Below are 16,603 nucleotides of genomic sequence, written 5' to 3' on the forward strand. Positions count from 1 at the left end.
TTCATATGACTGTAGAAACGTGGTAGTTAATGTTGCATGTTCTTAGGCCTTTTTATTAAATAAGGAGTCTTAAGTACAATTCATTTCAACACAGTTCATTAAACATAAAATTGTGTAACATTTCTCTAGTAAACTCAATTTGAGATTTCTCAGTGAATTGTTGAAATACAGATTTTTTTTTTTTTTTAAAGACTTGCATGGCCAAGTAACTTCCAAGCTTTGCTTTAAAAAGCTACTTATGCAAAGTAATAAATTGAAAGAAATTTATTATGCAAAGTAATAAATTGAAAGAAATTTAAGATTAAATACTGATTTTAATACTAGTGAGAAACAGTCTTGAGTTGACAATAAAATGAGTAATAGGGTGATGTGGAAATGCTGCTAGACAGACAGATAGTTTATACACTAACATACCAAATAGTCATTCAAACATCTGACAGAAGAAATGACAACCTGAAGTTTTTAGGGTATATGGGAACAGAGCCCTGATGGAATTCCTTTCCCCACTCCTGCTATGGATAGAGCTGCAATTTGGGAACTGAAGGCTTCGAAAAGAAAGTCTCGCTGACCTTTGAATGTCCCCCCAATGTCATGCTGAGCCGGGGGCCACAAGACAAAAGTGGGAAGTTTATACAGCAATGTATATAACTTTAGAGAACATTAGGTTGTCATTGCTGCTTCGATCAGTGATAGAGTATAGTTTGATAAAACTCAGATAAAGGGCTTCAGGCTGTAGCATCAAAACAATGCGTTGTGTTCCTTTTAGTTTGAAAAATGCATTTCTACAGTCGGTTTTTAAGAAGTGGAATGTGCTCATGAGAACTGATTAGACCTGGCACACAGACCTAAATAATGAAGGTCAAATAGAATTATTTGGTTTTTTGCTTTTCAATTGTTTGAAAACTTGGGTTTGAAATTTATGGGGAGGACTCATTGTGACAGTTATATACCACAGAAAAAAAATCAATCTGGAAGTGGCTACAGATGTGTTTGAATTCGGTCATTATTCCTTTTGTGGTGTTTGTTTTATGTGAGTTTATTGTCTGCATAGCAAATGAGAGGAAGAAGTGGAGGGTCTTCGGTTGCTTTTGGTTAGTCTTATTCCTGTGGAGTTGAATCTAATCTATGTAGAAAAAGAGACTACCAAGAATTTCATTTTGCAGGGATGTAATTCTGTTTTCTTGCTTGGAGTGTTTGAAAGTGTTACATAAATGTATCTGGCAATCCATAAAGACTATAAAACATAACATTTCTAGTTGCTTTAGTTTTATGGGTTACCAGAGTAGGCTCTGAAGCTTAAAAGGTCATTACTCTGTTCATAGCTCTGGCAAATCCCCTCCCACCCCAAAAATTCATGGTGGCATCTCTGATAATCTTGGTAGATGAGAAGGTGTGATGGCTTATTGCTTTACTGGCTGCTTTACTGTGCAACTGTCATCAGGATTGGTGAAAATTCATGTAATCACTGTTGTGTTTATTATGATAAAGTACTTGGATCTATGCTAAAGATAATGTGAGGGGTTCAGTTTGCGTTTGTGCTTTAGAGAAAACCCAACCTAACCCAAAAAGGAACCTTTAGGATCTTTTAACTTTGTTCTTACCTTAGGAAAAAAATCTACATCAAAAGAAAATTCATGTAAGTTACTGTAACTTTTTTTAAGGTGTCATTCCCCTCCTTTTGAAACTTCTTCCCTCAACATGCTGAATCCTCTACTGAGAGCACAGCAAAACCTCTTCGTTGGAATTTGATACCCGGGTTTTTCCGTGTTAGGGCTGGCAGCAGTCAGGTTTTGAACAGCACCCCCGGGGCTGTCAGGATTCTCCTCCTTGCGCAATGCGTGTATCAGCTTGTCTCTATCATGAGAGGAGCAGGACGGGACTTCTAAGTAAGTCTTCTCCCTCTGACTGTTCTTACAGAAATCACTTGTTACTGAGGGCATACTCTGAGAAATTAACCTCAAGTAGTCATATAGTGCCTAATATCAGACCGGCTTCCTAAGTAAAGGAATTGCAGGAAAAGTTGGTTTGTAACTCATCTGTCAGCACTGAATTCTTCTGCTGAGGATCTGATAGTAAAGCATTTACTGACTGCCTGGCACAAACACATGTGAGATATAGGAACCTCATTTCTGCAACTTCAAAACAGATGCTCCTCAAAATACTTGTAAAAGTCTTTGGTTTAGAGCTGTTACCCAAAAGTAAAACTGAACTTCAAGGGAGTTTTAAGGGTGTCTCTTGTAAACGTTTGCCAATAGCTGTTCACACGGGTGAAGACAGATACGTATTGATAAGGCGGAGACCAAACTTCAGAGGTGGAGAGATATTTTGAGAAAGATGTTTCCCATACAGATGGTGTTGGGCTTTCTGTAGTATGAGAACTTCTTTAATACCAACAATCTGTTCAGTGGTGTTTAGTTAAGGCTTTCAGAGAACCTCAGCTTTGAACAGATACTAAACTGCAGGTGTTCTTTCTCAGAAATTTTTCATCAGTTTGTAAATGTGTGAAAAAAAAAAAAATGGTGGTAACTGCTTTGCCATTTCCAGGTTTACCTCAGGAAGGACTTAGTGATTTCAGTGTGCTGGACTGCCAAGGAGCTCTTAACTTTGTTTTGTTGCACTGACTAATTTTGGGAGGGTCCTAAGACAAGCTCAAGTAATCCATACAGGCAAAACCAGCTTTTCACGGGGATTACGTCCGTGTTTACTGCCTTTACTGGCATTGTTTTAAAATAAGTTTATCTGTTAACTATAACTAAACTAAACTAATTTACTAGTAATTTTTAATGTAAAAGCTCCTACTGATTTGAAATTTGTGAGGTTTTTTTTTGATTGCACTAAATTAACATTTATTGACAGGAAAAAATTAGCTCTTGAAGCTTATTTTTTTGTATTTTTAGGATTAGGTGTTAAAAGTTAACATGTTTTCCTGTTAAACTCTAAAGTCTTTATAAATAAAGTTATCTATGAATGTACTTTTGTCTTTTCGGTTTCCTTGGTTTTTTTCCTTTCTTTCCCTAAGCTCTCCCTAACCTATGTACAGTGATTAGCAATATTAACAGGTAGTTGATTTTACTTGTGCATTAAGCAAATGCAATTTACTAGTAAGGATTGAGTGCTCAGGGAAGCTTGGAGAACAGAGTTATTCAGTCTTTGAGAGGGAACAAACACAAACTGTTAATGCTGTGCAATAGAAAAATTTTATAGTGTATGGATTTACATTTTGACCTTATTGACCAAGTATAATTTAGTTTTCTGCATACCATTGTGAGAGAGTTAAATTACTACTTGTTATTGACATCCTTGTTTTTACTCAGCTGTTCTATTAAATGAATTGGGGCAAAATAAAACGCATCATTTACTGACACTAAATCTAAATGGAAAAAGCCTGTAAAGAGAATGTGTAGAACTCGAGGTATGATGTGAGATTAACCTTCCCGTGGTCCATGTCACACACACAGAGTTTGATACCTGTATTTCAGTTAACTTAATGTTGTTGCAGTGGTATTTATTTAAAATAAAGTCCTGTGTTTTCCTTAGCATTGTCCAAATCTGCATTAAATTGTCATTCTAGATGGAAGGCTTTGATGCCAAGCAAGTACAAGTGTACTCTAGTTGGTAATTATTTAACATTTGAGAGGTTTATGAACTAAGACTACTTATTTGTCTAGGTAAAGGAATGCAATTCAGAATTACTTGAGTGAGGGGGTTGGAATGTAATTGCAAACCTTACTTGTCTACTTTGTGCTGATTTGAAACACTAAACAGCAGAAACTATCACTGATTAAGACAAGGCTTGCAGTTGCTCTCAGCATTTGTAAAATCGGGACAGAGCTAGTGTTGCTTGAAGTCAGATGTCTTCTCTTTTTTTTTACTGATAATCTCAGTTTAAAACTGTTAGTAGTTGGTCCATACCATTTTTCAAGTAGTAACCATGTCATTATAGCAGCTCCTGTCTCCTCAGCTGGTGAATTCTCTGTGCTGCTGAGTTCAGCAGAGACAGCTGGGACAGTGAGGAGGAGCAAGAGAATCTCCTGGTGCTGCTGGATCTATCTGGATCTATCGTTTTCATGTCTATTATAGTGGGAATATTTCCTGTAACATTTAGCCAGTCCGTCCCCAGTAATTACTGTTGCAATTTGTAGTAACTTCCAGTGGCCTGGAAGAAGTCTTATTTTCATAGGACTTGAGATAAGACAGTCCCATCCAGTAGCGTTCATTTAAAAAACAAATACAGAGACTCTACTGCTGTAAACGTGGCTCCAAGCTAAAGATCTCCCTTTGATTCTTTTCCTTATCCCACACAAATTTGACCCTCAGGGAAGGGTGTTCTGTGGTGTCTCCCAATAGTATAATGAGTGAGCCATAACTCGCCTTGATATAACAGTACTTTCCACTGAAAGACAAAAATTGAACCTGGACCTATTGCTTTTGTTATGCATTTAGTGAAAGAAGAAAACCCCAACTAACCTCAAGAAGAAGAAAGATGTGTCTGTTGTGAGTTGGTTGGAAACAGTTGATAGCAACAGTCACAACAGATCGGTCTTTGTGTGGATTATTTAGACACCAGTGCTGTAACCGGTTAGAAGCCACTAATCTGTGCTTGTCAGAGGCCACTCTGTTGTGTTGATCTCTCTTTCCAAGTTATTCCTTGGAAGAAGAAAGGAAAAAGCTGTCCTAGAATTTACAGCCAGGTCTAGCCCTGTCTGTGTGGCTTCCTGAGCTGTCCTTAATCTCTCCTTAGGATGCTCCTTTTGTTTGCCTTGATTTCAGTACCGGTTTGTTGTACTCAAGTAGCCATCTTCAGCTGTCCAGCATCGTGAGTTCAAATCATCAACTCTGTATTTTATGCACAAAGTTTTTCTGGAAGGCTTTTTCCCCCCCCATTTCCATGTATTGATATTAGTGCACAGTGAATGGTAGATGATGTGCAGCAGTAAAGATAGTCAGACATAAACAAAACAAGAGAAATATAACAGGTCTCATGCTTTATTCATGTCACTTTTGTTTATGTTCATACCACCCAGAAAAAGGAAAACAGCTGCTCCTCAAAGGAGAGACAACAGCAAGAAAACTCCTTAAATAAGTGACTTTTTCCTGTAGAATGCTAGCAGATCTTTTCATGCAATATATTTGATAAAGTACCATTCTGACTCTCTATACTTCATTTTGGCTGCTCTATTCAAAATTTGAGTTATCATTTAATAAAACCATAGAGTAATATTCATGCATTAATTTCACATCTCTAGCTTGTTTGTGTAGCAATAGTACCTTGCTGTGGGGCAGTGAAGTAGGCAGAGCACACTAGAACAAAATGAAAGGATAGGTTGTCTTCTGAAAAAACAGACCAACCAAACAAACAAAAAACCCCAAACCAAACCAAGAAAACAGCAAACCTGATCGTTTCATGGCCTTGAGTTACCTTTGTGCATAAACAATTTTTTTCTCTCCCTGTCACTCTTGCCCTTCCTCCCACCTTGTCCACTTTTCTCGTGTATGATAATTTCTGGTATTTTTATCATCTGATTTATTCTAACAGTTCTCATTGAAACCATCAAATTGTGGACAAAAATGTAATTCCAGACCTGCACTGAGAGGAAATACAGGCTAATAACCACTGTGGATCTGTGCTCTGTGTGTGTGTACGCTGAGGGAAGCACAGAGTGCTGGGCCCATGGCATTCAGACAGCTGCCATTTGTGTTAACTGAAGTTTAATTGTGGTATAAGATGGGGAACCACTGACCTTTAGAAGAGTTTGACTTAATGAGACTCTCATGCCTGATGTCTATTTTCAGCCATTTTTAGCTGACCTAAAATTACTGTTTAGCAAGGTTGGACTTTATGGAGCCACTTTTCTCACCTTTGCTTGTGAATGATGGCACAAAATAAATAAGGATTGGTACTAAGTTTGCATGTGACATTTAGCAAGGTTGAGGAAAAAAAGATTCTATTTCGGTATGTTCAGTAGAAGTATGTATTTTTCACTTGGTTTTGGGCTTTGTCTGCGTCTTAAGTGTTTTGGAGAAGAGTCGATGTAGTTTATGGCTCAAGTAGGTGAAACCAAGAATTGGGAACAGCTTTGAGGGGTGTTACATGACTATGCTCATTCACAAAGACTATCCTGCCCCAGAAAAATCTTTTCCCCTGTTCTTTGCAGACAGAATATTTGTGTGAAATGCAGCCATAAGTATTGCTTTGAAATTAAGAGATTGAAGTTTGATCAGCTGAGATAGAGGCTTTCTTCTTCCATAGAATTTTTATGGGTTTGAACTCACTCAGTACCTTATTTAAAAGTGAATTTTTCATAAAATAGTTGTTGCAGTATCAGAAGATCTCTTCCAGTATCTCTTTTATTTTTTTTTCCCCCCCTTTAAAAAACTAAACAAATGTTAGCCTATATGGGAAAAATATAAGGAAAATCATCTTCGGGTCTGTTGGACTTGTGAAACAGAACGTTTTTCAAGCTCTCTCACCAACAATACAGAAAAAGAGCTGCATGCAGCAGTGTCAAAATGTAAATGGGATTCAGTTTGCCTGCCTCTTTCATTGTCCTTTAATCTAATGATACCAATTTCAGTTATGGTCAAACTTCCTTGTTTGAAGATGGCACAGGTCTATCTTAAGTGTCGATTTGTGCTAGGAAATTTAATTTTTATAGTCTGTGAAATGTGAGCTGCGTGGTAGGACAGTAAATGTAATGTGATATATAATAGGCTATTTAATTTGTTTTAACCATCTTAAAGTCTATTTAAGTCCTCCTGAGACATCCTGGAGCAGATCTAAAGGAGATCTTTTCCATCAAGCTCTCAGCAATTTAAACTTACACTTCCTGTCTGTTACAATTTTAAATTGATAATAGTATCCACTTCAAATTCATGGCATGTATAGACTTGGATTTCTTTTCTAGTGGGACAGGTAGTTTTGTTAAATGTGGAAGACTTCAAACACTTCTTCCTCACCAGTGCGTGGTTTTACAGGTCTAATAGGGAAATGCATCTTTTGCTCAGGTTCATAGAAGTTGATTAAAACATTATGTCAAGGGTGAAGTAGGGTAGGCACTTTTAGCACCTTCTATTCCTTTCCTGGAGCAACCACCCTTCATTTTAGTTCCTGGAATGGGAGGGATGGCTGGGCTCACAATCACAGCCAGTCCTCACAGTGCTCAATTTTGTAACTGTTCATAAGAAATTGTCACTCTGGTACCACAAGCTGGAAAACATCACTCCATGGTAAACAGCAGAGATTTGTTAGTCCTCAGCTGCAGCCTTGGAACAGAGAGGATCCATCACCTCCTGTTAGAGCTCTTGGGTAGCAGACTGTTAAAGGTTTGTATGATAAAAGCAAGACCATCATTATTGCCTGCAGTTCAAAGGAATATTAACAAACTTCCCTTCTCCTAACAAAATGGTGGCTGTACATAGAAATTGCCTTATTGCCCTTAGGGAGTGAACAAGCATAGCAAGTCCCTCTCTTCCTTCAACTGCTTCAAGCAGAGCCTTGACTTGCAGCACCTTATCATGCTGATTTTCTGTTCTTTTTCTTTCTATTTCTATCCCTTAAGTCTAAAAGTTCTTGCTTTTCCTCCTGTATGACAATTTGGTTCTCTACCATGTTACTACTACTTTAAATACTTGGGTTAACAGCAACCCAAAACCTAATATTATTTTTTACCCAGGTGGAAAATGGAACATCTAAACAAAGTAGACCCTTTGAGGAATACCACCACTAGTAATATTTTCTCCATCCCAGTAATTTACCATGAGATGTGATACTCATGTGTTACCATTAACCAAGAAATTTCATCAAAGAAAGATAAACCAGTATGACTTGATTTACATTTGAGAAGATCTGGGCTGCATTTTCATTCTGCTTTCTGTTTATGTTCCAGTCACTGGTTACTCTTGCATGCTCTTTCCCCTTAGAACAGTTGTTTTGAGATGCTGAGGAGCACTGAGCTCACATTAACAGGGCTTTTTTGAACACAGGTTCTACATTTCTTCTCCAGCCCTAGGCTGCTATCCCAGAAAATGTCCTATTCATTGAGAATCCTTGTGCCCAGATCTGCAATTTTGATATATAACCCTTTAACCCTTCTTTTTTTTCTTCAGTATTCTGGGATGCAAATTGTTTTAAGCAGCCTCGTTTCATTTTAGTAATGGATGTGGTAATTTGCAGTGCTTTGTCCTTGTTCCCATGAGGTATTCTGTCTCTGTCCTCATACACAGCATTATTCTTACAGGAAAAAACGATGCAAAAAGCTAATTTAATATTTGGTTTGTCCTCCTAATTTCTACTCCTTGTTGACATCAGTTCTTCATTTCTTGCTCTTAATTTCTTGTTGAGAAACCTTTTGTTTGTCTGTGAGTTCCCATTTTCCTGGCCTCCTGGCCGTTTGCATTTAACTTCTGCAGCCTGACCTCTAAGTGCCAGCTCTCTTTGCTGATCAGTCCCTTTTTCCATTCCTTGTAGGTTCTCTACTTTCCCTTAATATCCTGCTTTGAGGTGCATTCTCATGCAGGTAGGTCTGTAGCCCTTTCCTGTCCCCCTTTTTAACTTTACTGGCATATAAGGACTCAGATTTAAAGTAAACCCATGCCTCCCATACACTCAAATCCAACTGTGTATGTGTTTCATATATCTTTGGATGAAATTTTGGTTTATGGCCCATCAGGGAAAGGTGGGATTACTCTTGAAATGTAAAGAAAAACTGTTAGTTATTTTTGGGTCATGCAGCTGGTGAGGCCTGTACCCTAGAAAGATTAAGGAAGTTCGAATTGCTTTTGGCAATTACTGTATGTTGTATAGGCTGCTTATTTCCAGATGGGATTTTTTTGTTTCCTTCACGTAAAACCATGGGAATTAATTTTAAAAACTGGCATTTAAACCATCTGAATCAGAGATTTTTTTTTTCTTTTTTCTTGATGCTACTTATGTTTATACAAACAGTTTTGTTAGAAGGTCAATAATTTTGGACATGCCCTGAAATTCTTTGCAGGTTTCACTTTTTTTTAAAGAAAAATATTAAAGGTATGCTGATGTTTCTTTTTCACTGTGTTGGGGTCAGATCTGTTTGGCAGATTTTTGTTGAAAACTCCAACACACAAGAGGACAGTGCACTTGTCTCTTTTTCAAGTAGTTAGGGAGAGCTCTTACAATGGATGCAAAGGCTGCTTTTTGGAGCTGCAGTGATCCCTTCTGAATCTGCATGTTATCAGGGAAGAAAAGGGGTAAAATCAATTCCACGAGGCTGGCAGCTTTAGAGCACAGCCTGTGTGGGTCTGTGGCACTGCACGGCCCCTCAGAGGCTGGAGGAGGGAAGTTTCTGTGGGGTCAGGGAGTGTTGGATTCCCAGTCTGTCAGCCCCTCGTGTGTGCACTGCAAACACATTGGGACCACATGGCCCTGCAATTGCCCAGCTCCATGTGCCAGCAGCGGTCCCTGCAGATGGACACGGATGAAACACTTGAGTCCACGAACCAGCACGGGAACATCACGTTTGGGTTCTCTCTGCTTCCACAAATCTGTGTCGTTCTGAGCTGGGGGGTAGCAAAGCTACCGAGGAGTTTGGTTTTTTTCTGGCTTCTGATATCGGAATGGAGCTCAGTGCTCTGCCACGTTGATTTTGATAGTGTTAATCCTAGAGCTAATATAAATTGTAAATTATGCTTTTATGAATTTCATTTAAATGTAATTGGAACTCCTCAATATGGTCTAATGGTGATGTGTAATGCTTGTCTCTTTCTTACCCTTGGGGGTGCTGGGAGAATCTGAAAGTCCCTTTGTCAGCTCTTTTTGTTTGCGAATAGCCATTTTCTTTTCTGGATCTGCTGTAAATTTCCAAAGTTCACCTCTGGTGTATCCTAGTGCTTGATGAGGTGACAGCAAGAGAGAGATTTGCAAGTCTTTCATTGTGTTTGTTAGCCAAGGTTTCCTGCAGTATTTATGCTGCAAGACTTTAAAAACAAGGATAATAGTATTTAGTAACTAAAAACTTGAAAAACTTATTAATGGACTGTTTATATATTTTTGTTATTCCCCTTTATTGTTTCCCTTTGCTTTAATGAGATGAAAACCTATTTAGTGTCATTAGTAAATGTCTGAGCATGTTCTTCAAACTGAGCTTTGAGCACTATGGTGGGGAGTCTGGGGGTTATATCTTTAATATGATGGCACTTTATGTTGTTTGGCTTAGTCTTAAACTTCATTGTGGGTCAGTGGGTGTTTGTGTAACATGTGGCACTAGATGTTGAAAGTGGATGTTTACATCTGGTATGCATTGGGAGATTAAGGTAGAGAGGATGAAGTTTTGGGTATGTGTTTTTTGGATGAAGGATAAAGTGAGAATACTTTTATTTCCTCTTAGATTTGAAACATATCATTCTAGCAATGCCTTTGAAACTCTGCCAGCTTTGCCAACCGTAACATTTATGGGATTTTGGACCTAAACTGAACTAGAGAACTGTTTTTAGTGGCAGAGAAGAAGGTTAGTGCATTAAAATAGCTGGGCCTATTGTTGACTGCATGTGGTCAGTGGTTTGGCTGAATGTAGGTGGCTCTTTTCCTGTCACTGTTTTCAAGCATATGGCTTTGTGATGAATATAAAACTCTTTCGACATGAGATCTGCTGCAGTTCTTTTTGCACAGTAGTCTTGTGCTATTTAGTAGTAATTAATTTGCTTTTGTCATTTATTTTCAATCTTGTAGTAAAAAAAACCCTTTTCAAGTAAAGCTTATTATTCTTGTTGACATCAAAGCTAAGAGTGATCATCTGTGTATAGCAGCTGCTTCTGTCAGTAATATTTCTGAAAGGATGCATAAACTGTGTTGTTGAGTCTTTATTGTAGTTAATGCTGAGATTCTTTGCAGTGGGCAGAAACTCCTTCTAAATGTGCACATGTATTTTGCTTAACTATTACTTATGTGAAGATCTCTAATACTGAATTACAACTTCTTTTTCTTTCCTTTTCATGTTTCCGGTCTTGAAAGTAACATTTATAGCAGTTTTTCCCAAGGTGAACTTCTTTTTCCCATTGTGTAGAAAACAGCTTGGGTTAACCTAGTGTTTTGTTTCCTTCTTTGTGTGTAGTATACAAGGTGCAACCTTAGAGCTCAAGGAACAGAATTTTCTAGTTCTTGCTGCAGAGTGTTTAAGGGCACAACAGGTTCTGTTTAACTTTAACAGTGTTGCCCTATTTATATCTTTGTAAAAAATCTGGGTGATAGAGCTGTAAATTGTACAGATTGTGGATTGTGTGGATTGTCTGGTGTTTTCAGTGTAGAACATTCTAGTGAATCTTGTTTTAGCAGCTCTAAGATGTAAGAGCTGGTTTCATTCAGCTGAGACCAAAGTACATTTGGGTCTGCAAGACGCTGAGAACTGCAGCAAGTTTTAGGGGCACTGAGCACTTCATGAGTTGGTTGCATTGCTGTAAAGTATTTAAAAACAAAACAAAACTTGGGGAAAATGTTACGGTTTCCCCTGTTTGAGGAAAATAATATATAGAGTTATCCAGTTTTGAGAGTAACTGTAAAAGAATAACTAAATAAACACTGAGGTCACCTGCAGAGCTGCTTAATATATTTTGAATGTATTTGTCAGTCAGTCCTGCATCCTGTTTCACAGGCCAGACACAAGGAAAAACACTGTTGCACAAGTGAGACTGCTTGTGTGATCATGTCTTACAGGCTTTTAAGAATCTAATTTGTTACCTATGTTAAAAAATTGTACACTACTATTTGAAACACAAAATTTACTTTAAAATTCTTGAAATAATAAAAAATAAAATCTCTATATGCTGTAATTATTACAACTATAGGTTAGAACTTAGTGAAATATCTTCCTACAGTAGAACAATATCACAGGTTATTAAGAAACTTCTTTTCAAATTTAAACTAGACCTTCTGAACTGTCTGATGAAGACAGAGCTGTTTTTCCCAAGCATGCTGGGTGAAAGACTGTCACTAAGCAAGAAGTGCTATGCACGTGTTTGTAACTCTTGTTGCAAGAGAATCTTAAGTAGTCACTCATTTCATCCTCAATGTTTAAAAACATTAATTCCATTTGATTTTCCAGAGTTTGGGGTTGTGTAAAACACCCTCAATATCAGCAAGCTTTGTAATGTGTTTTTGTTTGCATTTTAGTTTGGGTTGGTTTTTTTTTTCCCTCGTTCTGATTTAGGACTAGGAAAATGCTTGATATTTTGACAGTAGTAATTGTCACAATTCAGGAATGCTCTCTGAAAGATCTCATACTTGACCATACTGATAAAGGTTCCTAACTGATACTAAAAATTTCCATCATCTTCATATTCCAAATCTTTTTGATGTATGAAGATGATGCAGATTATATCAGTATCAGTTCTCAACATGGATTGATAGAACAGTATCATAAGAGAAAAGCAGCACTGCTGATGAATTTTGGTTTTAATTTATGTGAGGGTTTTTTTTGAGATGTTATTTGTGAAAATAGTTATCATTCTTAACTCCTGTTGTGCAGAGGTTGGAGACCTGCGGGAGCTGCAGACTCTGGACATCTCCACGAACCGCCTGATGACGTTACCCGAGAGGCTGCACATGTGCCTTTCGCTGCAGTACCTGACTGCAGACAGGAACCACCTGTGGTCTGTGCCCCGCCACCTGTGCCAGCTGCCCTGCCTCAACGAGCTCTCCATGGCTGGCAACCGCCTGGCATTCCTGCCCCTCGGTGAGTCCCCACCTGGGGGGGACAGACACAGCAAAACAAACTGGCTGCCCCCAGAAATTAAAAAAAAAAATGCAACAAGTGAGTTTCTTTGGTGGTCCTCACAGACTCTCTTTATGGAGTTGTCACAGGGATCATATTGTTGGAAAATATGTTAATAAAAAAAATGCAGGTTAAGGTTTCATGGTTTTTTTAAAGCTATCAAATTTGCTTTATTTTTAGCTAACTGAGGGGAAAAAGTTTAAATGATGTGCTTAAATATAGTGCTGTGTAATCTGAGTTCCACCACTTTGGGTAATGATCTGTTTCTGTTTGCTGGATCTGATGATTTAACTAAGATTCTTCAGCTAGGGTTTAAAACTTGCTGTGGAGTCCCAGTAACTCCATATAAATTACTTTTCAGCATTACGAGTGTCAGTACCACATAATCCAGTGCAGGTTTAGTTTGTGCTGTGTATAGGCATCCATCAAAGTTTCCACAGTGGTAGCCCAGGGAGGAATTGATGTGCCTTTTTCTCAACCCTGTGAAAGTTTGGAAGTGCGGAAGGTGGGTCAGGAGTAGGAGGTGCAGTCAGTGTGTGGGGGTTTGTTGTGGGCAGTCACTGTGTTCTCTTAGGGAAAAGCAAATCCTCTTCTCTGAACTTGTCACTTTTCAGCCCTGCCACGGGGTAATCTCTGCTGAGATACACGTGTACAGCTGTCCTGCCATCTGAATAACCATTAATAGTTTTTCTAGAATAGAGAGTTTGGTGTTAATTAGGTGCAGATTAAGTTATGATAATCACATTGGAAAGAAGCTGGAAATTGAGATGGCTAAAAATGAGATCAAAATTTCTAAATTAATTACATTGTATAGGTTTAGCTTATTCTTTTCAGTACTAGCAGTTCAGTTTTTAAAGAACTTACTGATCTTTCTGAATTTTTTATCACCTTAGTTTATATTACTGGAAAGTAAGTGCAAATAATGTCTCCAGACAAAGTGTTACACTTATGTCCCAGCATATGTCATTATATAAATGAGAAAACGAGTTCCAGGATGCATCATCCAGATTCCACAGTACTAAACCAAGCAAATTGCCTTCCCTTATTTTGGCAAATATTTTTAACTCCTATGAGAGAGGAAGTTAAATACTTTTAATGTTGCAAAAACTCAGTAAGATGAGATGGGAAATTTTAAAGGATAAAAAGTTTTTGCTACTTTTGCACTAGTAGCTTATCTGTGAGCAAGCCATGACCTGGATGAGCCAGAGATCTGCCAAAGTGTTTTAAGTTCAAAAGGAGGAAATAAATCTCTTAATATAATGACACACCTTCTTTTTTCTTTATTTTTAGACTCAAATTCAAAACATTCAAAAGGAACTTTTAAAATAACGGGAAACATCAAAGACTGTCAATTGACCTTGTTCAGTAGTTCTTAATAGTGACTCACTGGTGAACATTTGGAGATAATTTGCTATCTGTGGATATGAAACTGAATCATAAATCCTAGAGTTCAGAGGAAAAGCAGCACAGTATAAATGTAAATGTTTAATCCTTCCTCTGAAGAATCAGAAGGCTTCAGAGTGGTCAAGATATGATGAAATAAAGTAGAAGACAGAGTGTATTGAAAAGCAAAAAGATTAAATCTATCTTCTGTTGCTTGGGAAAATATTTTTCTTGGAGTATTGCTGAAGTTAAGGCATAATTGTAGCATTATTTCTGCTTGCTGCACATGTTGGCTGGTGGGGTCTTTTATGTGTATTCTTACATCAACTTCACTTTACCAGTTAATGACTGAGTAAGGATGCTAAATAATGGTGAAAAACACTGCAGAAATACTTGCAAGTGATAGTCAAGCAAATATTGTCAAAACAAGTTTTTGCAATTAGGGAGCTATGTTGAAAAGCAGAGAATTTATTCATCTCCTGGCAGAATGGTTGAGGTTTTTTCTTTTTTTCTTAGATGTGTCCATGTTAAAAGAAATACGTTTGAAACAAATTGCATAATGTTTTTTAAAGTGTTATTTACTTCATTTATTTCACATGATGGGTGACATCTACTATGTCAACAAGGAATCCATTCTGCCTGTCCAAGTTTGTCCCTTGTAGCTGCCAGCAGAGCCTCTTGTTAAGTGTAATGGAAATCTGTATTTTACTGTTCCTGGATTGAACAAGGAAAGGATCCTTGAACAGGGATTGTGCAAGGTTTATTCCAGCAGCAGCACAGCACTGCTGAACAGGGATTGGGTAGTTCTTTGCCCTGTACATTCTTTGAAGTTTGCAGGCTCATGTGTCTCGAGAAAAACAATGTAACACTATTAATCAATTGTACAAAATACAGTAAAAATACCTGATCCCACTCCCTGACTTTCAGAACTGGTAGATAAACAAGCAGATGGGTAAACAATAGTGAATTATTCTGTAGAAATAGTAATTTGTTCTGCAGAATACACGTAATTATTGGATATGCCAGTGTTTTATAAAAATTATTTTTCAGCTGTATTACAGTTTATACTGAAAGAAATGAGACACCATGGAGCTCAACCTTTAGGCCTTCCTCATAAAATAATTTTTAAGAGCAACTCCAGAAATTATACCTCTAAGTTGAACTGGAAGCTGCATCCTGAACAGTTGTATTATTGTCATGGTAACTTCATGCTCCCTTAGTAGATGGTCTTGGGAAATCTGCTGATCATTGTATATCAATCCACTTACAACATAAATTATCTTTTGACAGAAAATTAACTTTAAATTTTTAGCATTAGCGAATGCTCCAGTGCCTGAAAACGAATTTCACTGCAAGCAGAAATGTGAATCTGATGACACTGCAAAAATAAAAATCATTTATGTAATAAAGTCCAAATATAATTAAAATAGGCCATAAATTCTCAGGCGTACTGGCAGTACTGGGGATGTTATGACAGCAAATACTCAGTATTATATCACTTTATTTGAGGGTTTATGTGCACTTTTTCTTTAGAAAATGTGTCTAGTAATTATCAGTGCACAGTAAACAAAGGTCTTATTCTACCTCAGTATATGCTGCTTTTGTGTCCTTGCCCTCACAGTATGGTTAAAAGAGCATCAGTGCAGCCACACAAGAGCTTTTGTTCCATCTTCAGCCATGTGGAATGCATATGCCAGGGCCCTGAGGTTAAAAAAAAAAAAAAAAGAAAAAAAAAGAGGGAGGAAAAAAAAAATAGAATTGGGGTTTGTTCAGGACTCATGGCATTTGGTCATTTCTGGGAGAAAGGTCTTTGATCTGGGAGCCTGGAAGGAGGAAAGTGGAAATGTTTTAGACACAGTACAGTGCTTGCAAAAGCCACATGAAAACCTTCTTTGTAGCTTTAGCCTTTTCAGAGATGGGCAGCTTCCTTACTGCACAAAGTTCTTCAGAAGCATGGTTTTCAGAGAACTTTTAACAATATTTGTTGACTGATATAAGACATAAAAATTAATGTGGATGGGATACAAAGAGCCTTTCAAAGTGATGATTTATTTAAATTTAAACTTTATGGATAACGTTTGAAACTGGGAAAAAGTCTTTTGGAGTCTAGAAGATGCTTGGTTATTTAATGCAAAGAAACTATATCAAAGGAACATTTATAGTTACAGGCTATTTGGCTTTGGGAATTCAATTTTTCCTACTGAGATATTTTGTCTAACATCCAAAAATTTGCTTTAATTACCTAGGAAATGCAGTCAACTCAGAACTTAGAATCTAAACATAGCATAAGATAAAGACAGAGGGAAGAGATGAGATGCAGCCTCACTCCCCCCTCTCAGTGCATATGAAAAGAACAGCTTTAGGGCTTTTTTTGACTTGCCTGATTTTCAGCCCATTTGCATACATCTGTGTAGAAACCAGCAAGATGAGCCTCTTTTAAAAATTTTCTGCCATTCTCTAAATTAATAAGTTAAACGGTA

At 37.6% G+C, this 16,603-nt stretch overlaps 1 protein-coding gene across 7 annotated transcripts in view; it reads left to right on the forward strand.

Annotated features, from left to right (window-relative positions):
• Nucleotides 1–16,603, forward strand: part of LRRC28 (leucine rich repeat containing 28) — a 51,589-nt gene that overhangs the window by 19,207 nt on the left and 15,779 nt on the right. For 5 of the 7 annotated variants that reach the window (XM_048317512.1, XM_048317513.1, XM_048317515.1 and 2 more), the window contains one exon: nucleotides 12,495–12,701. In XM_048317512.1, the coding sequence (XP_048173469.1) occupies nucleotides 12,495–12,701 (207 nt within the window). Of the gene's footprint in view, nucleotides 1–8,493; nucleotides 8,517–10,393; nucleotides 10,482–12,494; nucleotides 12,702–16,603 lie in introns of those variants that run through there. The other 2 variants (XM_048317518.1, XM_048317517.1) reach the window with 2 other exon arrangements.

The sequence above is a fragment of the Corvus hawaiiensis genome, chromosome 13 (genome assembly GCF_020740725.1).
Source record: "Corvus hawaiiensis isolate bCorHaw1 chromosome 13, bCorHaw1.pri.cur, whole genome shotgun sequence".
Taxonomy (NCBI): domain Eukaryota; kingdom Metazoa; phylum Chordata; class Aves; order Passeriformes; family Corvidae; genus Corvus; species Corvus hawaiiensis.